This window comes from Lissotriton vulgaris, chromosome 1_2 (assembly GCF_964263255.1).
Source record: "Lissotriton vulgaris chromosome 1_2, aLisVul1.2, whole genome shotgun sequence".
Classification (NCBI taxonomy): Eukaryota; Metazoa; Chordata; class Amphibia; order Caudata; family Salamandridae; genus Lissotriton; species Lissotriton vulgaris.
Genome location: NC_141686.1, coordinates 325,045,109 through 325,072,126, shown reverse-complemented (window position 1 = coordinate 325,072,126; position 27,018 = coordinate 325,045,109). Strand labels below are relative to the sequence as shown.

The 27,018-nt window shown below is 47.0% G+C and overlaps 1 protein-coding gene across 5 annotated transcripts in view; it reads right to left on the bottom strand.

The window, feature by feature from the left end:
- Window positions 1–27,018, bottom strand: part of LOC147736633 (glutathione S-transferase P 1-like) — a 496,543-nt gene that overhangs the window by 111,436 nt on the left and 358,089 nt on the right. For all 5 annotated transcript variants that reach the window (XM_086953405.1, XM_086953403.1, XM_086953404.1 and 2 more), the window contains exons 2-6: window positions 15,061–15,096; window positions 6,055–6,167; window positions 5,700–5,787; window positions 5,247–5,350; window positions 271–372 (exon numbers count right to left, since the gene is read on the bottom strand). In XM_086953405.1, coding sequence (XP_086809531.1) covers window positions 271–372; window positions 5,247–5,350; window positions 5,700–5,787; window positions 6,055–6,167; window positions 15,061–15,096 — 443 coding nt within the window. The remainder of the gene's footprint in view (window positions 1–270; window positions 373–5,246; window positions 5,351–5,699; window positions 5,788–6,054; window positions 6,168–15,060; window positions 15,097–27,018) is intronic.

Genomic DNA, 27,018 nt, shown 5'->3' with positions numbered 1-27,018 from the left:
GACCATGTACACTATAAGCCAAGCCTGTCTCTGCCGCTGTATGAATCAGTCCTCTTCGTGTAGTGTGAAGGCCCAACCCCATCGACCATATACCTTACAGATCACAAAGCCACTATGCCTCTGTTCCCATAATGCATTGTGAGGGACAGAGTCCATGGGCCCGCACACTGCAAGTCTCCAGCACTGTGGTTTTCTGAAGCCCAACCTCTCTTTAACCTGCAGTACATTATCACCCCTCCAGAGGGCAGTCATGCAGCTTCCGCTACTCACCGTGCTGCCAACGAGGAATCCAGACGAGTTCTGGGAGAGAAGACGCTCAAAAGGCTTCAGCTCATTGGGCAGATTTTGCAAGTACTTCTCCTTGCCAGTTTCCTGTATCGAAATAAACCAAACATTGACAAACCCAATAGGTATGGCTTCTTTATAATGCATGCACACAGACACCTAATATAGAGGCGTTTAGTCATGTATAATGCATGTATATATGTGCTGACTGAGATGAACACCGAACAGCAGTCCTGCATATACATACAGGCAGAAAACATACAGGTATTCAGCCAATGAGGCATCTGTGCAAAGAAACCAACATGCATACAGGTAATCATGCAACTAAACCAGCAAGCACAGAGACACCATTGTACACCGAACAGACATATATAAAGCCATGTTCAATACCCAACATACATAGATGTAGGCACTTATGTACATGGGCAAACATACTTTCAGGTAGCCATGCACATAGGTCTCCACAAAACAGATACTCCGCTTATATTGACCAAAAATGTTACCCATGCATTCAGACCTAAAGATTTACAAGCACACAACTACATGCAACCACCGATGTGCATACACAAAACACAGACAAGCATCCACTTATGTAACAATGTACAAAGGCACACATGCACCCATGACAATGTACAGAAAATTACACAAGTTATACCAACACATTCAACAACAAATATATCAGCACTCATGCACCCTGACTAACACGCTCAAATGTACCAATGCAAACAGACGAACAGACATACAAAGGCCACTGGCCATACAGGTACTCATGCAAATAGACCAGCAGACACTCATGTACACAACTCAACTGTCATTCTGGCACAATAATAAACAGAAATACAGACATCCATTACCATGGATAGTCATTCACATCACTTCAGACACTGATCAACAGTTTTATCCACACACGGAGACCTAAATACTTACCAGAGCACATGTAACTGCAGTCACCAGTGAGCAAGCACAAAACACACAGGCATACATGTATGCAGCAACCCACCATGGTACACAACACGCACAGTCACAGAAACCGCAGTCAATACAAGACATACAAGTCTACATGGAACACAAGAGGGATGGACCAATAAACTAGTTGAAGAAGAAGGCAATGACCACCAAACTAAGAGGTAGGAAAACGGATGAACAGTTGAATGCATAATTTGTGGCAGAGCGATGCATTCTTCTTTGCACGGCAGAGGAAATCCCAATGGAGGTGGGGAAATAAGTGGGGTGCAGATACTCCGGTCATTCCTTCCCTTCCTTTTGAGGAATCACTAATAGGGGATAGTGGTTGAATTCACCATCCGTCAGTGCAATTATTAGAACGAGAACCATTGCTCTGCTGCCCCTTTAACTAATCGGCCAGTAAACAAAATCAGTTTCAGCAGTTTACTTACTCCAGGTCTAATCAGCTCTTGGCCATTGTATAATAAAACAAGTGCAATCGTTGCAAGCATGAACACCAACTTAAGCAAGTTTCATCTCCATTCGAAAACATTGGATTTAAAATGTATAATGTTGATAATTTCATTTTTTTTCAGATTTTCTGCATTCATAACACTGAATTTCAGAAGTCTAATGTCCTGCTTTCAAAGCCTAATCAGCAGCATCCATGCAGAACTGATGGAGAGAGGCGGGATACAGAGACACTGCAATCCATAGAAGCATACTCCTAGTCAGTGTATTCACTCGGAGATAAGCAGCACACAATCCTGGACAGCGTATTCACTCGATCAACAGTGCACACTTCTGTTCAGCGTATTCACACAGATAAGCAGCACACACTCCTGCTCAGCGCATTCACTCAGAGAAAAGCAGTGTGCCCTGGTCTTATTGGGCCTAGCCACGGCATTCGACACGGTCAACCACAACCTACTTTTGTCGCAGATACATAACCTTGGCATCCAGGGCACAGCCCTCAGGTGGCTCACATTCTCCCTTAGTGGTCCATCCCAGAGAGTACAGCTGATGGACCACACGTCCGACTCAGGTAATCTCTCCTGTGGAGTCCTACAGGGCTCGGCGCTATCTCCCCACCTCTTTAATGCCTACCTACAGCCCCTGATAGCCGCTCTAAATACCATGGAGTGTCAGATCTACAACTACGCTGATGATACTCAACTCATCGATCCAGATCGACAGCTCCCCAGCCTTCCACGCAAGAACACAAAACACCCTCAAATTTATCGCCAACTGGAGGACGGCCAATTCCCTCAAAATCAACCCAGATAAGACCAAAGTTTTGGCCATCACCACCGACTCTAATCCCTGGAGCAACCTCCTCTGGCCTCAGGAATTGGGCACCGACCCGGAACCGGCCGTGGTTGTTAAGAGCCTAGGCATCAAAGTTGACTCTAAATTATCCATGACCCAGAAGGTGACTGCAGTAGCGGGAACATGTGCCGACTTGATGCGACAGCTACGGAAGCTTGCCCCTCTCCTGACTTTTGCCACTCTCAGATTGGTTGTGTCGGCCATGATAGTATCACGTATTGATTACGGAAACGCCCTGTACACTGGCCTCCCGGAAATGCTACTTGCCAGACTTCAGGTCACTATGAATGACACTGCCAGGCTAATATTCAGACTGCCTAGAGGGGCCCATCCACCCCTCTTCTTAGAAAACAGCTGCACTGGAACCCAGTCAAGCAAAAGTTCAAGGGCCTCTGTATCGCGCAGAAGGCCATTTACGGCCAAGCCCCCACGTACATCAAAGATCGTCTAAACCTCTACACTCCCAACAGGGTGCATCAATCCTCAGAGGCCTGCCTACTGGCATGTCCTCGTTTCAGCCTTACCTCTAAAGGAGGAAGAGCCTTTTCCACCTCCATCCCCCCACTCTGGAACACACTGCTGGAGAAACTGCGCAAGGAGCATGCCCTTCTCCCTTTAAGGAAGAAGTTAAAAACAGTTTTCTTCTCAGAAGCTTGGGGCTCTCCCCAAATCTAGTTCATCACTTCCCCAGGCCAGGTCGTGCCGCTCTCTCTTGACAGCGCTTAGAGACCTGACGGTGATAATGCGCTCTATAAATGAGAAATACATTTTTTATCTAAAAAACACCACACACTTTTAGTCAGCTATTTACTCAGATATAAGCAGCCCGTACTCCTAGTCAGTTAATTCACTCAGAGATAAGCAGTGCACAGCCCTGGTCAGTGTATTCACTCGATCAACAGTGCACACTACTAGTCATCGCATTCACTCAGAGATCAGCAGCGCACACTCCTAATCAGCGCATTCATTCGGAGATAAGCAGCACACAACCCTGGTCAGCGCATTCACTCTGAGATAAGCAGGGCATACTCCTTTTCAGCGCATTCACTCTGAGATAAGCAGCGCACACTCCTTTTCAGCGCGTTCACTCGGAGATAAGCAGCGCACACTCCTTTTCAGCGTGTTCACTCTGAGATAAGCAGCGCACACTCCTTTTCAGCACGTTCACTCGGAGATAAGCAGCACACAACCCTGGTCAGCGCATTCACTCAGAGATAAGCAGCGCACACTCCTAGTCAGCGCATTCACTCTGAGATAATCAGTGCACACTCCTTTTCAGCGCGTTCACTCGGAGATAAGCAGTGCACACTCCTTTTCAGCGTATTCACTCAGAGATAAGAAGCGCACACTCCTAGTCAGCGTATTCACTCAGAGATAAGCAGTGCACACTCCTAGTCAGCGCATTCACTTGGAGATAAGCAGTGCACACTCCTTTTCAGCGCGTTCACTCAGAGATAAGAAGCGCACAACCCTGGTCAGTGTATTCACTCAGAGATAAGAAGTGCACACTTCTAGTGAGCGCATTCAGTCGGAGATAAGAAGCACACAACCCTGGTCAGTGTATTCACTCTGAGATAAGCAGTGCACACTCCTAGTCAGCGCATTCACTCAGAGATAAGCAGCACACACTCCTAGTTAGCGCATTCACTCGAATAAAAGCAGTGCACACTCCTTTTCAGCGCGTTCACTCGAAGAAAAGCAGTGCACACTCCTAGTCAGCGCATTCACTCGGAGCTAAGCAGTGCACAACCCTGGTCAGTGTATTCACTCTGAGATAAGCAGTGCACACTCCTAGTCAGCACGTTCACTCGGAGATAAGCAGTGCAGACTCCTAGTTAGCGCATTCACTCGAATAAAAGCAGTGCACACTCCTTTTCAGCGCGTTCACTCAAAGATAAGCAGTGCACACTCCTCTTCAGCGCATTCACTCGGAGCTAAGCAGTGCACACTCCTAGTCAGCGCATTCACTCAAAAGATAAGCAGTGCACACTCCTAGTCAGCGCATTCACTCGGAGCTAAGCAGTGCACACTCCTTTTCAGCGCGTTCACTCAAAGATAAGCAGTGCACACTCCTAGTCAGCGCATTCACTCGGAGCTAAGCAGTGCACACTCCTAGTCAGCGCATTCACTCGGAGCTAAGCAGTGCACACTCCGCAATGCCCTGAGCCTCAGACCCAGCCCCTTAATCAAAAGCTTACAGCTTCTTAACTCTCCCAGTCTCCTCCAACTCCCTGAAGCCCTTCCCCTTTGCTTTGGGTAACCACCCAAACTAAAATGTTATTCAATCAAATGCACGAACACCACAAAAGGGACAGGAGGTGCCACCCCACCCCATGAGGACCCAGGCCCACTGCCCTGCGCCCTGAGTCTCTAGATTGAAGGATCTCACTAGAGAATGAAGGTGAGAACAAGAGGTCAGGGTCTATAAAGCTGTGAGTACATTAAAAGGTAGCCATTCCTCAGAGCAGCAGTACAGACAAAGTGTGGGCGGCCCTATACACGCTTGCTAACATGCGATTGACTCTGCACCTTATGGAGGATTGATTGGGATGGAAATCAACCTATTAGGCTACCCTTCTTCTAAGGATTGTTGTAGGTTTCCTTCTTGGTGCCAAAAATGTAACCCTAAAAGGAGAGGACCCAGCTCTCCGGCTGCTGTCTTGTAGTAAACCTAAAAATAAACCTACCCATTCAACGTAAAGACATTTGTAAAACTTCTCTCGCACGTCCTCCGCTCCGTCGTTGGCCATGTCAATGAGCGCAGCTTCCTTGTTGTTCTTCCCGTAAAGATCTGTGAGGAAAGGAGAGGTGTTTAGAGGGTGGAATGGGGCAACGCGCGCCTTGGGCAGGATCTGTTGGACATTTATATAACTGGGTTGACAATCAGTCTATGCTCGTTCAGCGTCTTATGATCATGGTAGGGTCGATTCGAAACCTTCCCCTTGGATGACGTCTAATGTACTGAGGGCTTCACTGCTCCAGAGGCACTGAGAATTTAGTTGAACCAAGCATTGTGAGACCTTCAACTCCCTCTCAGCCACATCTACTTCACCTCAAATCTTGCTCACGCCTATCAAAAGAAAGGATTTCATAAACGCCACCGTGAGTCCACACTCCCCCCCTCCTTGGATGGTGCTCACCGTGTTTGCGCCCCAGATATCGCAGGATGGCATTGGACTGGAACAGGGTAAAATCGCCATCGGCAAACATGGGTAACTGCCCAAAGACCTGAAAAAGGAGGAGAAAGAAGAGAGAGTAAATACATTGGGCCCAGTGTGGATCTTACAGCCCTAGTGAAAAGATGGCGATAGGTAGAGCATAGATCGAGCCTCAGCCGATGAGGGCACTCCATCAAGAACCAGGCGGCTACCGATCAGCCCACAGTGAGACCCGGAGACATTAACCAGGTGCCTGGTTGGAATCTGCACCTTGGAAACCCTATGGATTTCGGTGTGTGCTGTAATAGGAACCAAATCCATACTCCGAAATACTTACCGTTGTCTTCTTGAACTCAACCTTTCCATCTTGCCAGTCTTGATAGGAGTAATAGACGTCCTTCCACTCGCAGCCCTGGTCTGCCAGCAGGAACATCATGGCCTCTGTGCGGCCTGGAGGGGCAAGCGAATCAGGAAATTACAAACACTTAACAAATCATTGCATTTGGGGTACATTATGAGCAGCATAAATACATGGGAGCCTGCAATGCCAGTATAAAAGCCTGCCTACAAGTTCAAAATTACAATGAGTTGTCACAGCTGTAGTCACCTGTAATAACAAAATGATGTAGCTTTTCGACTGTAATAATGTATTACAGTGGAGTAATGACTCATAAAACCTGCTGCCAGCATCTAAGGTGTTCGGTAAGTAACAGATCATGACAGATGCTGTTTAAACAACAAAAAGGAGAACTGGCATTTTGTTCTTCAGATCTGTTTTTCTAAAAATGAACAGTGATCAGCAATGGACAGCAAAATTAAGATATTTGCGACAGCATGCTTATTATCTGCACATAGCTCATTACAGGAAAGAAAGAATCTCTCTGAATGTTACTACTCCCCTTTTAAATCTTATTTACATTCAATTGAATCAAATATTTTACAATAAATTATTAACTGCAAATTGATGGGTTTCATTTCATAGTACAGATTCTGTTTTATTCTTACTGTCTGCATGTGTAGATTTACTCTTATACCTAGGTGTAAGTCTACACTTTTTTACTGTTCACCATTTCCGATTGTAGATTTACACCTTAGGGGCAGATTCTGATGCGAGTTGGAAATGCTTCCCGACTGAATCGGATTGGAAATGGTTTCCAACCCACTTGGTTCGGGACAGTCCAACCGACGGAGTACAATGCATCCGGATGCTTCCTGATACGATTTGGTTGGACTCCCATTGACTTCAATGGGAGCATATGTTCCTAACCGCATCATAATTGGGCCCTGGGTCGTTGCCGATCCGATTTGGAAGGAGCAAATGCCATTAGGAGGCCTTCCTAACCGCATCAGAATCAGGCCTTAAGTGTAGACATCATTCCGGCGGTTGAAGACATCTAAGGCTGAATTTATGAGTGTAAAGTACAGTTACTGCTAGTACATTTTCATATTTAGGTGGAGATCTCCTACGCTATTATGGCGATGACCCCCACCATGGTGTAAAACTCCCTTTGAGAATGTGTAGGGAAAATGATTAAAAGCTATTAATTTAAAAAAATAAAAAAGAACATTTTAAATGTAAAATAAACTGAAGTTCTCATTTTTGCCCTAGAACTAGTTAAATAGGTTAGCGCACATTAATGCTTCAAAATAAATGTTTACAAAGGATTTAAATATGTTATTATATAAAATAGTGATTTTTAAACATAAGACATAACCACACTCACCAGCGATTTTATTTTTGATTAATAGTACGCAAAATGAATGGAAATGTGTTCTTAATTAATCAGAGTTAATGTTTGATCAAAAATGTAAACGCTAATTTATTTTTTCTAGAAGTTAACTATTGAGGTTTAAACTAATAAAATATGTAATTATAAATTCTTCATAATTTTTAAGGCTCTGACACAAGGAGGTTGTGTATATGTCCTGCACACTCAAAAGTGGGAGACATATAGAGTAGCGGGTGTGCAAAATGTACATAATTTTCTTTTGCGTAATTATACAAAATTAAAGTCAAATTATGCCACATTACACAAAATGCAGATCCATCATTTTGCTCTATCTTGTACAGTGAAATGCCTCCCTGCACCCGTTTTTGTCACAGGGATGCATTTAAAAAAAAAAGAGCACAGTGAACGACAGACTCTCACACTCTATTGTTCCCGTGATTTTGCAGTAATTTTGCACTGCAAATTTCTATGAATTGCACTATTCACTGTTCATTTTTACAGCACATAGCACGTAACTATGTGAAGAGGCGTGATGGCATCATTTAGGGAATTTCACATAACAAGCGTAACACAAAATTCCTGAAATTACACAAATTAAGCAGGAGCAATTTATATTTCAACCAGAACTAGTATAAACGTCCTGCACACCCAAAAGCGGGAGGCGTGTACATGTCCTGTGCACTAAAATATGGGAAGTGTGTGTCTTTGGGCACCCTTCCTGGAGAAGTGTGGCTCAATGGTTAGAGCGCCAGACCCTGATGCAGAGGTCTAGCCCGGGAAAAGGGTTCAATTCCCCGCCTTGGCGGTTCTTGGGCTCAAAATTCCACGGACCTGATAATTCTCGCCTCGGTGCCTATTCCAATCATGGAGTCCCACTCTGCAACTCTGGGCAATAGCTTGCTTAATCTCCACAACAGCCCCCACAATGCTAAGGATGCCTGGCCTCCACCTTGGGGGTTCCCAGGAGTGGATGTCTCGCAGGGAAAGCCAGGATGGGTTCCACAGCGGTATTCGTACAAGCGCCTTGAGACCCTTGCGGGTGAGTAGTGCGCTATACAAGTATCAATTTACATTTACATTTTCCTAGCTCTGTCTTACCAGCAGAGGGAGACATTCCCATGGCACATCTGACTGAAACTGGACAGTTGATTTTGGGGTACGCCTCCTGGTTCAGGAGCCTGCTCCTGGATCACCAATAGTCACTGGAAACCTTGGGGTTTCAAAGGGATTGGGGTCACAATAGTGTTGTTCCTGCCTCGGGAACAACGAACTGCTAACCGAAGTTGAACTCTTTATCATTTATAGGGTCTTCATCCTGAACTTCACTTGGGAAAACTACAGAAATCCAAAGTAATACAAGACTCAGAAACTAGACCGAGATGTAAAAGTGGTCATAAGAGACTGAATGTGGTAGACCATAAATCACTGCTCTTACTAGGTTATCTGTTGTGTGTGTTACCGGTATAAGTACTGTCTTTGCTACTTAAAAAGTAAACAAAATAATAAACTTACAAAATAATAATTAATGAATTAAGTATTTGGAAAACTGGTACCCCAGGTAGATGTACTGTAACACTTTATGCTCCTGAGGACAGTAAATTGATTAAGAAAACTCCCAGGGTCGAGGCCAAAGAGCCAACACTGCAGACGCTTAACCTGACATCTCCATCTCCCACCATCTTTTCCTATCCTCATCTTCCTAGATACCATGGGGAAAGGTCTCAAGAATATGACCTGCCGGCTGGCAAGAGGTTGAGCCCGGGAACTCTGGTACACCACAGATTGTAACAAAGGATCCTCATGGGGTGGCCTTGGATGCACAATAGACTATGAAATAGACTATGAAATCTAGACTGGACATTGCAACAGGGTGGCCTCCACCCACACCTGTGGCACGGGACAACCCCTTTCCCTCTCCCCTCTAACAGCCAGACTTGAGACCTCGACAAGAAGTGAGTCACTTAGTAAACATGGTCAAAGATGAAAGTAGTGACCAGTCATATGAGATTTGAAACACTGCTCAAGAACACCCATTGGTACAAGGCTACAGAACCATATGGGACCCACCTGGTTCACAACAACAAGCTCATGTCCTCATTGGAATACATACTGCAGGTCATCAGTGACGCCAGGTTACCCCTGAAGGAAATCAGAGCAGACATATTGCGGATGCAACAAGATCTCTGCAAATTAACGCCATGATCACCTGACTGATGGTGGTAAAAAAACATCTGCAGGAAAGAGCTGAAAACGTAGAGGGGAGGTTTTGGAGAAATAATATTAGATGAGTAGGCATTCCAGAGGGGGCAGTAAGCACCTGTATGGAACCCTTCACCACAACTTGGCTGATGATCCCACCGGAGGGGTTCTGTCACTGCTTTGTTGTGGAAAGCGAACAGAGTTTTGATGGCCAAACCTCCTCCAGAAGCTAACTCACAACCATTTATTGCTAACCTCGTAGCCTAAACCAATAGAGATATTATCCTTAAACAAGAGCGTACAAAGGGCACAACCCACAAGTGAACCACAAAATCATGGTGGTCCCTGATAGCATCCATGATGAATGGCAGCGCTAATAGTCCTTCACCACAGTGAAACCAAAACTCATGGCAAAGCGGCTGGAGTATTTGTTGATGGCCCTGGATAAACTGTACGTTACTTTCACTGGCCCAACCTTCTTCTTTGAGACTCCAGAAGAGGACTGGACTTGGATGGGGAATCCAAAGTGCTACAACGTAATCAATGCACCCTTGGCCACAGCCACAAACTTGAGATATCAAAAATACTTGTGACTGCAAAGCAATTGATCTAGGCAGGGGAAGGGGAGGCTCGAGGAGAGCCCTACAACATGGAGCTATGGGACCAAAGACAGTGCAGATGACGAGCTCTTTATGTCCAACACTCCAATTACTCCACTCCCCGCCCAATACAGATGTTGAAGATCTATGTGGAAGCCTCAGTCCTTAGGTAAACTGGGAAAATCTGTATGCATCTCACTTTAGTTAGCAGGGGCTTGGGTCAACCTGCAATAAACTATCATGGGAAGGGTAGACATATTCAAGATGGTCACACTATCCCGCTTTTTATATATCATTCAAAACTGCACACAGTTGTTTCAACCACTATAGTCCCTTCTCTGAAATTTCCTATAGGCGAGAGGAAGTCAAGTGTTTCACTTGAAAAATGTGATGGACGATAGTGGACTAGGAATACCAGATGATCAACAACATTACAGGGACTCCCAGCAGTTTCCAATCAATGACTGGCTTTTCTGAGAGAGAACTGACTCTGCTGTGAGGATGGAATTAGAGCCTTATAACTTGTATAACCTATTATAAAGCATACCCATACCCCACCCCCAATGTGTTGGAAAGAAGCACTAGAACAAATTAAATGTCAAGGGAAGTTAGACCAGGCTTTTTCAGCAGGTTTTTCCGCAGACTTTTTTTCTTTTTTTGGCATCCTGTTTCTGGTCTGTTTTTGTTGGTTTTATGACTCGGGAAACTTTACCACTGCTGATCAGTGCTAAAGCCTCCCTTTTAACTGTGTTCACGGATTGGCGTTTCCTTGATTGGCTTATTTGATTTACTACTAGTACAATGCACTGTGTGGGAACAGGGCCTGTAAATCAAATGATGCTAGTGGGCTTTGAAGCTCTGATTGTGCCACCCACACAAGCAGACTTTCAAAGGGTTCTCAGACCTGCCACTGCAGTGTCTGCTCACAGTTTCTACTGCCATGTCCACCTGGCAAGTGTACCCACTTGCCAGGCCCCAACCTTCCCTTTTATTACATGTGAGTCACCCCTAAGGTAGGCCAAAGGTACCCCTGTGGGCAGGGTGCAGTGCATGAAAAAGGTAGGACTTGTACTGGTATGTGTGACATATCCGGATCGTGAAATACAGTGTATTTCGGTTTTCACTATGGAAAGGCTATCTGTTCCATAAGATAGAAAGGGGAATACTTTGTAAGATCTTATAAGTATATCTTTCCATGAGGACAAGATAGAAAGATCTAGTTTAGAATGCCAATTTAAAAATGCGTCTTTTAGCAAAGATGATTTTTATATTCTGTGTTTTAAAATACTTTTGGAAAGTGGGTATATTCTTGTTTAGCCATCCCTTCTGCCTCTGCTGGTTTGTAGATTGACCGTCTGGCTTTGGAGTGACAGGGGTTGGGAATATTTATTCGCTTCAGACAGTCACGGAGAGGGGGTAGGTGTGTCCTGCCTTTCCTGGATGAGGCATGGCTGGGCTGAATAGATCTGGGCTACATTTAGAGTAGTGGGAAGAAATTTCCTTGCACCTGAATAGGCCTGGTCTGCCTTGGACAATGCGGTCTCCACCGCCTGCCACAAAGCTGTGCCAGAGAGGACAGAACTAGCTTTGACTAAGCACGGTGCTCCTCTGTCACAAGAGACCAAAGAGAAATTGGAGTATAAATATTGGGGCCCTGACCCTAGGACTTTAGATTACTTCTGGACTCAAGAGGAACCACTCCCAAGGAGAAGAGCTGGTAAAACTGAAGGAGAAGTACTAACCCTTTGCTGTGTGCTGTGCGGGGTTGGCTGCAGTGGCTGTTTCTGCCACGCAGCGAACCAAGACTTTGCTGTGTGCTGTGTATCCTGCTTGAAGATCTCCAAGGGCTTGGTGTAGAGCTTGCCTCCTGTTCTGAAGTCTCAGGGACACAAAAACTTCTTTTCCTCCCTCCCCCTGCAGTAGGAACTGCTGCTATTTCAGCTGCCACAGAAGGAAAGAGCAACACCAACGGCGGGGAGCAACGCCGCAACCTGCAACAAAGCTGTGGGCACCGCTCGGAAGAGCATGATGCACCGCCCTGACACCTGCCGACACCGCACCGTACCGACTCTGGTATTTCTAAACTAGCACACGTTTGCGTATTAAACCACATCTAAATATTACTAGAGATGGCAACTAGAAAGGCCCTTAAAATAAAACAATTCTTTAGGTACCTGCAGCTCCCATGCACTAGAAGTGTAGCAAGAGAAATTAGAGGAAGTTCACAATGTGCAAGCTAGATAAAATGGGCATATCCAGGGTCCATAAGTCATTACTACTCAATGTGCTTGTCCCTTCAGTTGAGAGAAAGATGGGAGCGAGATCTGGTGAGACTTGATGAGGAATGGTCAGAGGTGTGAATAGCCCCCCGTGCACTCTGGCCATCCCCTCATGCCTGACTTTAATCCACTTTAATTGCCTCCGTAAGGTAAATTGTCTTCCATCCAGACGGCCTGTGTTGAATGTCCCAACAGGGCTCCTTTTTACATGTGATCTGGATTTCTACGGCAGTTGCTGACTGGCACAGCGTTGGGGCACCCAGTGGCATTGGACCTAAAACTTGCAATCTTGGACATTATGGGTAGTTGGAAGGGAATCTAAGGAAAACTCAGAGACCTATTGGGATTCCAGGTGGCTAAGCGCAACATTACAACGAAGCGGAGGAGTGCAAGTTTCCCCGCCCTAGCTGAATGGCCCAGAGGCATGGACAACTGAGCAGCAACTGGGAAAAGTCTATAAAGAGTGACGAAACATGAGGAACTAATAGAGAAGTTGGGTCGCTTGGTGTGAATAAGAAGGCTTCAATGCGCTAGATTAGTGGTTTATGCTCAAGCTGGATGTGGCTCTTCTAGTTTTTAGCTTTAAGACCTGATGGAGAGACGGCTGGGTGGAAGGGTCACAGATGGCCATCGTTTTACTGTAAGCCACAATGAAAGGGTTGTATGCACGATGAATGGACTAACACGCAAACACATATTACAATAACAATTATACATTAATAATTCAGAAGAATGAGTTATTCAAAGAACAAAGGTCCAAGAGATGAATCCAAAGCATATTCAAAGAGAATGAAGGGACCCTGAAACCTTTCACATGACAACTCCTGAGAGCAGTAAGATGACTAACAAGCATCCCAGCGATGGCTCCAAACTCTGTACAAAGAAGAAAAGGACCCTGAAACTTTTCTACAGACCCTACTACATATACATGCAGAGGTGCAGTAAGGTTGCAGTGGGCCCTAATACAAAGACGGGCAATGGGTCCTCTATGATTGATACCTCTATCCCAGTACATAGAATCAAACTTTCAGCACCAAAATCTGTGTTGGGTTAGGATTCCAGCATGTTTGATACCCAACATGAGCAGGATTGATGAAGCCATTATATAATATTTCGTATTAACTGATGTCCACTATAGATCTTAAAATGGCTGAACGTACTTACGAAGCCTGGAGAATTGGACTGAAGGGCCTATTATAGGGCTGACTTATAGGTTTTAAGTGCAGTGACCTCGTATATAAGGAAACATATATCTATGGCAAGCGGTGAACGCACCATCTCGCACAGGCTGCAATGGCAGGCCTGTAGTCAGAGTTTGAGTGGCCTCCCAGAGTGGCACAATACATGCTGCAGCCCATGGGAGGCCTCTGGGGTACCCAAGCCCTGGGTACCTCAGTACCATATATTAGGGACTTATGGTACACCAGTAGCCAATTGTGAATGTACCAAAATACTTACCAGAGCCAATTTAGTTGAGTGAACACTAAATTGTAAATTGATACTTGTATAGCGCACTACTCACCTGCAAGAGTCTCAAGGCGCTTGTACGAATACCGCTGTGGAATCCATCCTGGCTTTCCCTGTGAGGCGTCCACTCCTGGGCACCCCCGAGGTGGAGGCCAGGCATCCTTAGCGTTGTGGGGGCCGTTGTGGAGATTAAGCAAGCTATTGCGCAGAGTTGCAGAGTGGGACTCCATGATTGGAATAGGCACTGAGGCGAGAATTATCAGGTCCGTGGAATTTGAATTGAACTCTGGTCTCGGGCAAGACCTCTGCATCAGGGTCTGCAGCTCTAATCATTGAGCCACACTTCTCCACTGACACCAGACAAAAAGTGGGTGTAACGATGAAAGCACATCCTATTTTCCTACAGTGGACCAGGACATAACTAACGATTTTCTCAATGACTCCATAGAGAGCGAACTGGTACGTAGCTGTAGGTTTACGCAGTGACCATAGAGAGCGGATCAGATATAATTAGAGAATTACTCAAAGATCATAGAGAGCGGGCCTACCAAATGTCAGGAGGGACTAGATGACGGAATACCTGTAGCTCTAATGGGGCCATGGAAGATTGACCAGGACAAAGCTGTAGTTCTGCTCCCAGGTAATAGCGGCTGGGCCACGATAGAGCTGTAACTTTACAATCCAGCTATTTAGGGCAGATAGTGGCATAAAAACAGGTTTACTCAATGACCAGACCATAGTGGGTGGAGAGTATAATGGTTGTAATTGTACTAAATACCAAAAGAGGGGAGACAATTTCCTAAATTTAGTTCTACTCAAGGATAACATAGAACAAACCATGTAAATGCAGACTACAGAGAGCACATAAGAGCAAGTCTGTAATTTGATTCTTGGGAAAAAGAGGGCAGCACAGCACCAAATATAGCTAAATGTCTCCTGTCTACAGTATCAGGCCATAGATGCAGTTGCACTGCTTCACAGGAGCAGCAGGGCCCTTCCCCGACTTGGCAAAGTTGCAGTACTACTTCGGTCTTTGTGAACTTGATAAAGAAAATGTTAGGTTACTTACCACGGAGGTCAAAGTAGGTGATGGTGTACTGTGCCACTGCAAGAAAGAAAACAGAGTCAGAGTGTGTAACGTACACATATAAACAAACAACACAAAAGACTTGCAGGCAGTACCAGAGGGCCAGCACTGCCCAAGGGTACAGCCTCAAGGCCAGTCTTACCCTGGGGCAGCTCAGCCCAGACATACACCCAGGAAGGCCAGCCTTCACAGAAGCAGCACTGCCCAAGGACACACCCGGAAGGCCAGTCTTCACAGAGGCAGCACTGCACACGCATACACCCTGAATGCCAGTCTTCTGCCCAAGGGTACACCCGAAGGTCAGTCTTCACAGACCAGCACTGCCCAAGAGCACACCCTGAAGACCAGTCTTCACAGGGGCAGCACTGCCCAAGAGCACAGCCTGAAGGCCAGTCTTCACAGGGGCAGCACCGCCCAAGGGTACACCAGAAGGTCAGTCTTCAAAGAGACTGCACTGCCCAAGGCTACACCCAAAAAGCAGTCCTCACAGGGGCAGCACTGCCCAAGGGCACACCCAGAAGACCAGTCTTCACAGACCAGCACTGCCCAAGAGCACACCCTGAAGACCAGTCTTCACAGGGGCAGCACTGCCCAAGAGCACAGCCTGAAGGCCAGTCTTCACAGGGGCAGCACCGCCCAAGGGTACACCAGAAGGTCAGTCTTCAAAGAGACTGCACTGCCCAAGGCTACACCCAAAAAGCAGTCCTCACAGGGGCAGCACTGCCCAAGGGTACACCCAGAAGACCAGTCTTCACAGGGGCAGCACTGCCCAAGGGCACAGCCTGAAGGCCAGTCTTCACAGGGGCAGCAGTGCCCAGGGGCACACCTGGAAGGCCAGCATAGGGTTATGGAGCAGGTCTCACAAACACTGGGCACAGAGGCCCTGCACATAGTTCACGCTGCTCAGACACAGAGCTACAAACTGTGCTAAGTGTGCGTTTCTAAAAGCATGACAGACAGTCTGTGCCCTCTGCAACCGGAGAGATCATGTCCCCAATGTTTCTTCTCATCCCTTCCACATGAGCAGCCCACCTAAACTGTAGACATCGCTACGGATTTAATCCCAAAGCCCTCTCTAGGAAAGAATGCCAGGACCCCTGCCCCCTCTCTCCCCTCTCTCGTGTCTCCAGGCTGCCAAGTTTCCAAGGTCCAAGCTTGAAGGGCTGCTCTAAGTCCTAGTTTTGGTCTTTGAATTCTGGGTCTTGCAGTTTGTTTTGTAATGCGTTATACACGCCTACAAATCCCAGAATTCAAAGAAAAACCTGGACTGGAGAAGCACATCAAGCATGGCCCTGGGAACCTTGCAGGGCTGTGTCTTGTGGCCACCCTACCCCTGCTGCCCTGTGTCACTTCAGGTCCCCGCAGCCCCTTTTCAACAATAGACAAGAGAGAGTGGAGTTTTCAAGCTGAAATCTGCCCTCTGGCCCCAGATACATCATCTTCCAGGACCTGCTTCCTTCCCGCAGATCTGCACGTCAGAGATGGGACCTGGCAGCCTCCAGCAGTGAGAGTTTACAGGCCAAGCGGTATTTTTTGTGTCTGTCCCAAATATTCTACAATTGTTAGTTTTTTTTGCTGCAATATTTGTTCTCTCACCACAAAATCTGCCAATCCAGAGGTAATGTTCAACAACTGCACTTCTGACAGCTGCCACATGGTGGCAATGTTAGTCTACTTTTGAGGCAAGCATAACACAAGAGTGTTTAGTAATACAGAATACATTCAAAAGGCTGTAATACACACCACCCGAGCCAAGCTTATGGGTTTGGGGGCTAGAATCGTCTGAATTGTCACACCTGTAAGAGTGTGAGGTTAGTATTTGAGGTGGTTCTGGCACTGGAAGGGCTGACAGGGACAAAGAATGGTGCGCGCTACATTGGCCTCCATAACAGGTCCCTGGAGCTTACCATTTTTACAAATGAAGTGTTGTGAGGCTATGTCTGCTGGCTGTCCCACTTCACCCTTCCATGAGTGATCGTGTTTCTGAACCGGAAGTGACCAAGTCTGGAAACTCTGGACACGGTTTTACCGGGGGCAGATTCTATGTCAGTCCACGGACGCTCAGATTATGCTTCTCTTCGCTTTACTGCAAAACACAGCAGCCAATAAACAACTTTAAAACTCAGCATACCCCCGGAAGTACAACCCCCAGTATACTATGCACCAATCACGATCAGTCCACTCTAATATATAGTCCGGAATGACCACACCAGAAGTGGAGAAGTGTGGCTCAATGGTTAGAGCAGGCAGACCTCGATGCAGAGCTCTGGCCAGGGACCAGGGTTCGATTCCTGCCCCGGCGGGTCTCGGGCTCATTAATTCCCCTGACCGGAAATTCTAGCCTCAGTGCCTATTCTGATCATGGGTCCCACGCTGCAACTCTGGGCAATAGCTTGCTTAGTCTCCACAACGGCCCCCACAACGCGAGGGATGCCTGGTCTGCACCATGGGGGTGCCCAGGAGTGGACACTTCACAGGGAAAGCCAGGAAGGGTTCCCTTGCGGTATTCGTACAAGCACCGGGAAACCCACTGCGGGTAGCTGTGCGCTATACAAGTACAAAGACACACATCACTTCCTCTTGCTTTTTTTGCTGCAGCAGCAAGAGAAGTACTTTTCAATTGTCTCTGTTACAGAGCTTGGCATTGTTGGAATGTATTGGTGTATTTATCTGATCGCACAGTAGTGCGCTGGCGAGTCTACGCGCGTGGTCGCGCTACTTGATACTTCGGAATTTGCCCTTCAGCTTTCGGGGTCTCGGGCAGTGCGCAACCGTAGTTGTTGGTGTGTTTTGTTTTGAAAGGCGCTCTGGCGCCACTATGGGCTCATGCAAGTTTTGCCTCAGTGGAGCGGGAGCAGTCCTGTCTCAATGCCCATACGCTGCGCATGCGCGAGGAGCCAATGCGAGTGAAAGTTACCAATCGGCCCTTTGCGCATGAGTAGGCGTCTGACTGCACATTCCCCGGTCCCTGTTGAACGCTTAATAGAGCGTAATCCAGACTAGGGCTTTGCCTTAGGGGAGAGTAGGGGTGGCTCCCTCCACTTTGATGTTTATGTATATTTTGGGCACAAGCAGTTATTTCCTCAAACCTTTTAAACTGCTTTAGGGATAGTTGATTGGTGTTTTAGGGGCAGATTAGTGCCAGTCTACATTCACCCCAGGGTTCCCCCCCCCGTGAAGCTCCTTCAGACCTCCTATAGACACGATGGCACACTACGCCGAGGAGGATGACCAGTGTGTGGAATTCAATGAGTACGCAGAGTATGAGGAGTCCGAAGAACACCAGATGGAGGAGCAGTTGGTTTAAGCCCTGGATACCCACGTCCAGGGCTCTGTAAACAGGGCATTAATTAAGGCTTTACAACCTTTTACCAAGCCATTGAAGAATTAGGCGTAAGTTTGGTGCTCGGCAAGGGGAGACATCTGGTCACACCTCGGCTGAGGTCCTTGCTAGGATGGCCCCTAATGTGATGCATGATCATGGTGGTGTGAGTTCGAAGGCGCGTAAAGCGCCAGTGACGCAGACGGAGGAGACTGATGAGTCGTCCCCTACCGTTTCTGACACGTCCGACTCCGACCAGGCATCGCAGGTTTCGCAGACAGTGAAAAAGCGGAAATGCAAATCCCACAATGTTGAGTATAAACCAGTCAATAAGAACCTTTTGTTTGACCCCAGGAACATTATACACCCGAGATCCACTGAGTGGGTTCCTTGTGTCGAGGTTGCATATTATGTACAAGACAACCTCTGGAGAGGCTTAGAGAAGGAGGTCAGGGCCACCCTGCGTTCCGAATGTCCCAGACCATCATTGATGGGGAAGGTGGCTGACACCCCAGAAATCGACCCGAACATGGTGACTTTTATGAAAAATGTTGCTAAGGGACTAGACAGGGCCTGGAGGGGGTGTCAGGATAAACTCCTTGACGTGACTGGACCCCTAAGATCTTCGATGCTGCGGTTTCTGCTAAGGATTCCAACACCCCGTCGGATCCCACAGAGGTACTGGAGTGGGCGTAACAGGCTATGCGCTTCCTAGGGAAAGCGAACTGCGCTCTGTCAGCAGAGCGGAGAAGTTCCTTCCTTATGCGTATTGATCCACAACTTGCGGAAATGGCTAATACAGAACTGCACACGCTCGCTAATGGCATGCTGTTCGGGGAGAAATTCGTGAAGGAGATGGGGAAGTATGTGAACACGTTTTCCGCCCTGGATAAGACTCAAGCAATTATCAAAAAAGTGTTTCACACTGGCCTTTTTAACAGGGCTGGACGCTACAGGGGTCAAGCAACCGGCCGTGGATTTAACAAGACCTCTCGAGGTTCCGAGCAGCGTGCCAGAGGTGGTGACCAGCGCTCTAAGTTCTACCCTTCCTGCAATCGCGGGGACAGGGGGCGACAGCATAGAGGCTACAGAGGACAGAATAATTCCTCCGGAGATGGTTCTTACTCAGGTAAGCTTAACGCAAGCTGGGGACACCAAGGTGGGAGGTCGGATTGCTTTGTTCCATCATGTATGGGAAGGTCTCACACAGGATCCTTGTATCCTTCAGACGGTAAAAGGTTTTCAGATAGAGTTCTATGCCTCACCCCATCAGGTTTGGTTTCCTCATCCCCTACATTTTTCCCATGCAAAGATGTATTTTATGGACACAGAGGTTCAGTCGTTGTTGCAAAAAGGGGCAATCGTGCACACCTGCCCACACCCACTGGGTTTTGTAAGTACCGTCTTTCTAGTTCCCAAAAAGGACGAAGATTTCAGGTTAGTACTCAATCTGAAGGAATTCAATTCCTGGGTAGTGCATCGTCACTTCAAAATGAAAGGCATACACTTGTTGAGTGTCAATGGAAAGACCAGTGGTTCGGGTTTTCGGCCCTGCCCTTTGGCCTTTTCGTCCGCCCCTTGGTGTTTCACCAAATTGCTAAAGCCTGTGGTTCAGTATCTGAGAGAACAGGGGGTAAGACTCGTATTTTATTTGGACGATATTCTGATATTGGCGCAGAATATTGACACGGTTCATCTTCATCTTAACTGGACGGTCCAACTCTTGCAAGGGTTGGGATTTGTCATCAACGCGCAGAAGTCCATTCTGTCTCCAACGCAGTCGATGGAGTTCTTGGGGTTTCAGGTAGACTCCATTGCGGCTCAGTTACTATTACCTTTGAGGAAGAGAGTAGCTATCAAGAAAGAGTTGAGGAGAGTGCTTGCCTCTCAGACTATATCCTTGAGGACCTTGGCCAGACTGGTGGGACTTCTGGCCGCCTCAATACAGGCGATATTTCCAGGAGTTCTACATTACAGAGCACTTCAGCGTTTAAAGATTCTACACTTACACAAGGGTCCGAGTTATGCAGAGCAGATCTCGATTTCCGATGAGGCACGGACCAAGAGGAGCTGGTGGCTGGATCACATGGATGCTTGAAATGGCAAAGCCATTTTCTCAGCCAGCCCGGAGGAAATTATAGAATCGGATGCCAGCAGATGGGGCTGGGGAGCCCAATGTGGCTTGATGGAAATGGGGGGTTGAGAGGGGGGGGGGGGGGGGGGGGTCGGTGGTCCAGAGAGGAACTGAAACTTCATATCAATTGCCCGGAGCTTCTTGCGGGCTTGTTTGCAATCCGGACACTTTCCCCGCAGCGGGCGACTGGCTGTATTTTACTTCGGATGGACAATGTGTCAGCAGTACGATACATCGATCGTCTGGGGGGTACGAGGTTTCGCCTTCTGGTGGAGATAGCCAAGGACTTTTGCCATTATTGCCTGTCCCACCATATATCAGTGACGGCGGAGTACATTGTGGGTTCTTCCAATGTGGAAGCGGATTGGAATGCCCGTTTCCGGAGGGATGCCAGCGATTGGAGGCTGCATCCCAGGGTGTTCAATCAGTTGAACGACAAAAGGGGCCCATGTGCAAAGGATCTTTTTGCATCCAGACTCAATGCGCAACTTCCTCGGTTCTACAGCTGGCGACCAGACCCTCTGGCGATCAGCTCGGAAGCATTTCTTCAGTCATGGACGACGGGCATTCTATATGCATTTCCACCTTTCGCCATGATTCCGAGAGTATTGGCGCAACTCCGTCGACTGCGGGCGGAGGTGATATTAGTCACTCCATGTTGGAAAGCGCAAGCGTGGTTTCCTGTGGCGCTAGCCTTGTCGTGTGCTCTTCCGGTTCGACTACAGTCGTTTCCGGAGATTCTGGAGGACCCTCTGGGGCTGCCTCATCCCTTAGTAATACAAGGCGGGAAGACTTTCAGGCGACGATGGCAAGTGCCGGGAGTTTCACAGGAGTCTCTGTTTTTCTTATCACAGGCATGGGCACCTGCTACGCACAAGCGGTATGAGTCAGCTTAGAGTAGATGGGTTAGTTGGTGTTCTGAACGGTAGACAGATCCCGTGGGATCCGGTGTCCATATCATAGTCAATTTCCTTTCGGAACTTGCCAGTTCAGGGATGGCACATCGGACAGAGAACAATTTTCTATCAGCTATTTCAGCCGGTCATCCACATGTACTAGAGAGTTCCGGAATGATGTTGCAGGACAATTGTTCATTTCTCTTCAGAAACCTTTCCGCCCAGTCACTGCAGCGACTTTAGCCAGGTGGGTTACTTGGTTACTAAGGTTAGCAGGTATTAATACTGCCATTTTTGGCGGTCATTCAGTTAGAGGAGCAATGGCTTCTAAGGCCTTTTATGCGGGCTCTCGGTTACAGGATATTATGACTGCGGCAGACTGGTCCTCTGATTCAACGTTTAAGGCATTTTATCATAAACCGATTGTGGATGTTGCTTCGATGGTTATGGAACAACTTTAAACTAGCATAATCTGAGCCTCCGTGGACGGACATAGAATAAAAATAATTCTAGCTGACGCGACAAGAATTTTTAATTCTATTAAGGACAAGGAGGCGAGGATTATCCCACCCAGATAACATGATGATGGTTTTCATATGATAACAGGTTTATTGTAAATGGAATGTTTCATGTGTAAATTATGGTGACGATTTGAGTTTCTCTCACCCGTTGATATTTGGAGATGTTTAATTGTGAATGTTATGAAATGCACAGTGTTCATGAATGGCATATTACGACCACTATTCTTTTTATAGGAGATCAAGGAAAACAGACTTGAACGATCAGGACGACTCTCTTTGAAAGAAGGACAGAACAGGCGGACATAAGGCATGGTGACACCGACTCTGGTTCTGAGGATGCTATTCTGTGTTCAAGTTGGGATCCACGCCGCTGAAGTAATCGGTGGTCCAGTGTTCAACGGTCAAGTTTGTGGAATGTGTTAAAGTTTAATGCAAAGAAAGAGGAAGTGATGTGGTCACTCCGGAATATATATTAGAGTGGACTGATAGTGTTTGGTGCATACTATACTGGGGTTTGTATTTCCGGGGTATGCCGAGATTGAAAATTCTTGTCGCGTCAGCTAGAATTGTTTTTATTTGTACCCAATAAAAACGAGTCTGGAGAGGAGGCAGGAGTCTGGACAGAGCCCTCCCACGCCCCACATGTCCCCACCAAGAGCCAGACGCCCCACTAATGCCACCAGTCACGTGACTTGAAATAGGTGTTATGTCTGGAATATGAGAGGACGCCCCTACAAATGATGGGCCTCTGCTAAAGACACCCACAGTGGAATGTTTGAGACAACCCAACCTACAGAAATGGTAAAGCCAACATTTTGTATCCACCTAATTCTTCTAAGAAGCATTCCATCCCATCATTTTTGCATTTATATATCACAAGCCAAGTTTAGGAGCAAAGGCGATCTGCAAATTATGTGGAGGAGGGGGTGATACATCAAGTATTATATTTCACAATATTTAAACAATCATATATTTTAATTTCACAATATTTAAACAATCATATATTTTAGACCTTCACATTTTTGTACTCAGTCTGGGTTAGAAATGTCTTTACATTTCTTGAACAACTTTGAGATTTTGCTCATGGCCTCAGATTTTTTAGTGCCCTAGTAAGGTATTTTGTCACACCCATATCTCAGAGTGTGGATTTTAGGGAACAGTGTGTGTGGGTGTCCAGACTTGGTTTTTGCCTTTCACCTACTTCTTGTTCAGCCATTGGTGAGTAACTTTGGACTATTCCAGTGTTTACTTTTATTGGAAGTTGGCAGTCCTATCCAAAGTTCTGCCTATTTAGCATGAACAAGTCTGTTGCCGATTGGGGGAAGTTATGTCTAAGGCTTGGAGCGGGTGGAAGTGAGAGCTTCTGGGATATCTTCTGCAGGTGGGGCGGGTCTTGTCCAAGGACCACACTGGAGCACTGGCAGGTCACTTCGAGGAGGCCAGGCCTGCAGTGACCCTCTATGAAACTGGATAATCACGCCTTACTCATGGGCAGCTCTGTGGATTCATGTTATGTTTATTTGTATAGTGCACTAATCACCCGTGTGGGTATCCAGGCGCTTGAGCAGGTGGGTAGGTGTGTCCTCAGAGTAATTTGACAAGGCAGGTCTTTAGCTTCTTGCGGAGCTCAAGTAGTGAGGAGGAGGCTCTGATGAGCCCTGGAAGGCTGTTCATGTTTCTGTGCGATGTATGTAGTCAAACTACCTCCTGTTCTGCTCTAGTGAATGCGGGGATGGGATGTGTGCAAGTGAGAGTAGGTGTCTGTCAGGCTGATATTAGTGTATGCAGTTGTTGTGTATGGCCTTGTACATGAGTGTAAGGAGCTTCTGAGGTGCTCACGGTTTGATAACCGGCGCCAGCAGCAGGGCAGGTCAGCTCAGCATGTGAGTCTGGGTAATAGCTCACTTAATCTCCAGTCCCTTGACACCCTTAGGGGTGATATGTTTGCGCTTTACAAATGTGGATTATTATTATGAGTGGGTTGCCGTAGTCCATCCTACTATTGATGAGTTCTTGCTTGATAGTACATCTGGAGTTCTGTGACAGCCACCTGAAGATTTTTTGATGCAAAGTAGGATGTGGAAGCAGGCAGCGCTCACTAGGTTGATTTGTGCTGTCAGTGACTCCCCTGAAATATCTGTTTTCCAGTCACTGACTACGGAGGAGACCATTAACATTTTGCGTTCCACAAGATCTGGATCCCCAATGGACCCCTGTCCTCCGTCTTCTACCGGAACTATTTAACTGGCATTTTTCTCAGATTTTTAACCAAATGTTCACCTCTGGTATATACCCCACCAGTTGGAAACTGGCATCTCTTCTCCCCCTTCTGAAGAAACCAAATTTAGAAGGGGCGGATCATAACAACTACCACCCAATCTCCAGACTCCCTTTGCCTACAGAGATGGCGGAAAAAGCCATGAGTGGTGTTATATCTGAATATATTGAGAAGCATGCTTTACTGGATGCTACTCAGTTTGCCTTTAGAAAGCATCATGCAAAAACCACAGTTGATGGACAGAATGCAGAACAATGTCATACATTCACCCCAGTACAGAGATCTGGGCCTAAATCCATCGTTTTTTTGCACTCCACACCACCCCAGTTCAGACATGGCCATATGCAAATCAGTCTGACTGTGCCTCATGGGAACAGTCCAGCCCTAACTGCGAGTGTTTGATTGGTTCAGATGCTCCGTCCATTACCAGCCCCTTTTGTACTGCTTTTGGCCGCCATAAGTGAGGCAGAGTATGCTCAGACGTGAGTCCCTTGCTCACTTTGCCACTGGATTCAAGCAAGCAGTGCTGCAGACGGCTGGAATGCCAGAAACCAGTCCTTGGAACCTTGTTTCCGGTCCAGGGAAGGCATGGCTTGGCAGTTCGGGCTGCACTGTTCCCATGAGGCACAGGGTCAGACTGATTTGCATATGGCCATGTCTGAACTGGGGTGGCAGAGTGGGCTAAAGAACGGTGATGGATTAAACCCAGATCTTTTGACTGGGTGTGAGTGTTTGATTGGTTCAGATGCTCCATCCATTACCACCCCCTTTTGTACCGCTTTAGAAAGCATAATGGCACCGAACTGGCCCTGATCACAGCATCCAAATTAGGCAGATAGTTGATGTAGGAGGCAATGCAGCACTTTTGCTGCTTGACCTCTGCTGCATTTGATACAATGAACCATCAAAAATTGTTGAAAGTCTTGAGGGGGTTTGGTATTAAAGGGAAAGCGTTTGCTTTAGTTGAATCATTCCTTTCTGGCCGGGAGCAATTTGTGGCTCTTGATGAGTTCATGTCGCCGAACTTTACTTTGCCATGCGGAGTGCCACAGGGCTCTTCATTGAGCCCAACCCTTTTTAGGTCTCGTGACCTATCAATGCGCATGCGCATTGATAGAGAAGCGAGACTATAGGGCTTTAAACAAACTTTACCTAACTGGGCGATTTGGTGCTGTGCCCATGGCTTTTAGGTCAATGCGCAAGCGCATTGACCTAAAATGCGCGTGCACATCACCAAATCGCCGTCTGTTCCCTCAGCCGCACTCCAGGCCCCTGCTGCTTTCACACCCTCTCCCCGCTCCGCCCCCTCCCCTGCCCGCCGTGTCGCATTTCTCCTCCCCCCTCCCCTTCTCTGCCTTCCCTCCGTCTTGTTTTTTTTTTACCCGCTCCGCCCCCTCCCCTGCCCGCAGTGTCGCATTTCTCCTCCCTCCAATGCAAATGTGTTCCTGGTGAGCTCTAAGTTTCTTGAACAGTCTGCTGGGCAAGGTGTGTGGATATGCGATGTATGTGCAAAGACACAAGTGTGTCCGATCTAGTGGTTGCACGCTGATTTATAAAGGGCAGGACCTCGCCTTCGCTCCTCCCCCACACACAACACACTCCCTTTCCCCGGTCTCTACCTCCCTGGTCTTTCATCAAGACAGTGTTGGCCGCTTCAAATTCACGGAAGGGGGTGGTGAGGCATCACAGGGCAGGCGAGACAAAGCCAAGCAGGGGCAGAGTAACAACTTTCCTCAGCATACCATGGCTTTTGTCTCTGCATACACCGATCAGCTTTGCGGGCTCTGTCTTGTAGTAAATATACTATAATAAATATTTTAAATAAAATCACCAATAAGGCACGTGCAACTGGCATTTCAATAAAGAGCTTACCCAGGCATGTGCCATAAAGAGAGCAAGAACGTGAGCAAAGTCCCTCCTCTCTACACAGCAACACTACATGTTGGCATTTGTGTATCTCGCCCCAACAATAATGCGTCAGGTGTAAGATGCGTACTGCTTTCTTTCGGCCCCATTAACAGCGTCGCTGAGACGTGAATGAAGAGTAAGCGTGAGTGGCACCTTCACGGCAGCTCTTCGTTACTTTTCCAAAGTGCGCTGCGGTAATACGGAATCAGAGATGGGGGATTTCCTCTTTACATTGTGGCCGGGTATTGAGAGCATAGGGCTGGTGGGAACCAAACGGAAATACGCAAAATATGATGCAATTGTTATTCAATGTTGTTCCTCATTCATTAGTCCACACTTAAAAGGCAATGATGTTAAAAAAAAAGTCTACAAATGTATAGATAAATATGCAGCTGGGTATTAACCGTACAGGCAACTATTGCCACAATATTTCGAAAATGTCTGAACATTTTGGGGAATAACTGGGTGGATACCTCGTTTCTGGCAGATTTTACTGCAGGTTGCCCCTGGCAGTACGAAATAGTCAGAATTTGTTCAATTAATATCTCAAACCTTTCGTTTTATCTGGACCCCCCTGGTATTCGGTAGCTCCTGGCAAATCTCAGGAATTGTTTCAGTGCTCTAACTTACACTGCAGTGTATTTTGCAAAGTTTGACTAATCCAATAGGGGTCTTTTTAAAGGAGGTGCAATATCCCTGTGGGTTTTGTTGGGGCCAAGTTTGGGAACTCATGAAGGGAATCACGAATATTGAGCTACCTCAATTGGCACATATAACACCTTTGGCCCACCTATCTTGAGGAGGAAAAATAAGTAGCCCCACTCCACCACCACATCCACCACCTCATCCACCACACCCACCACCATCACTTCCACCACCAC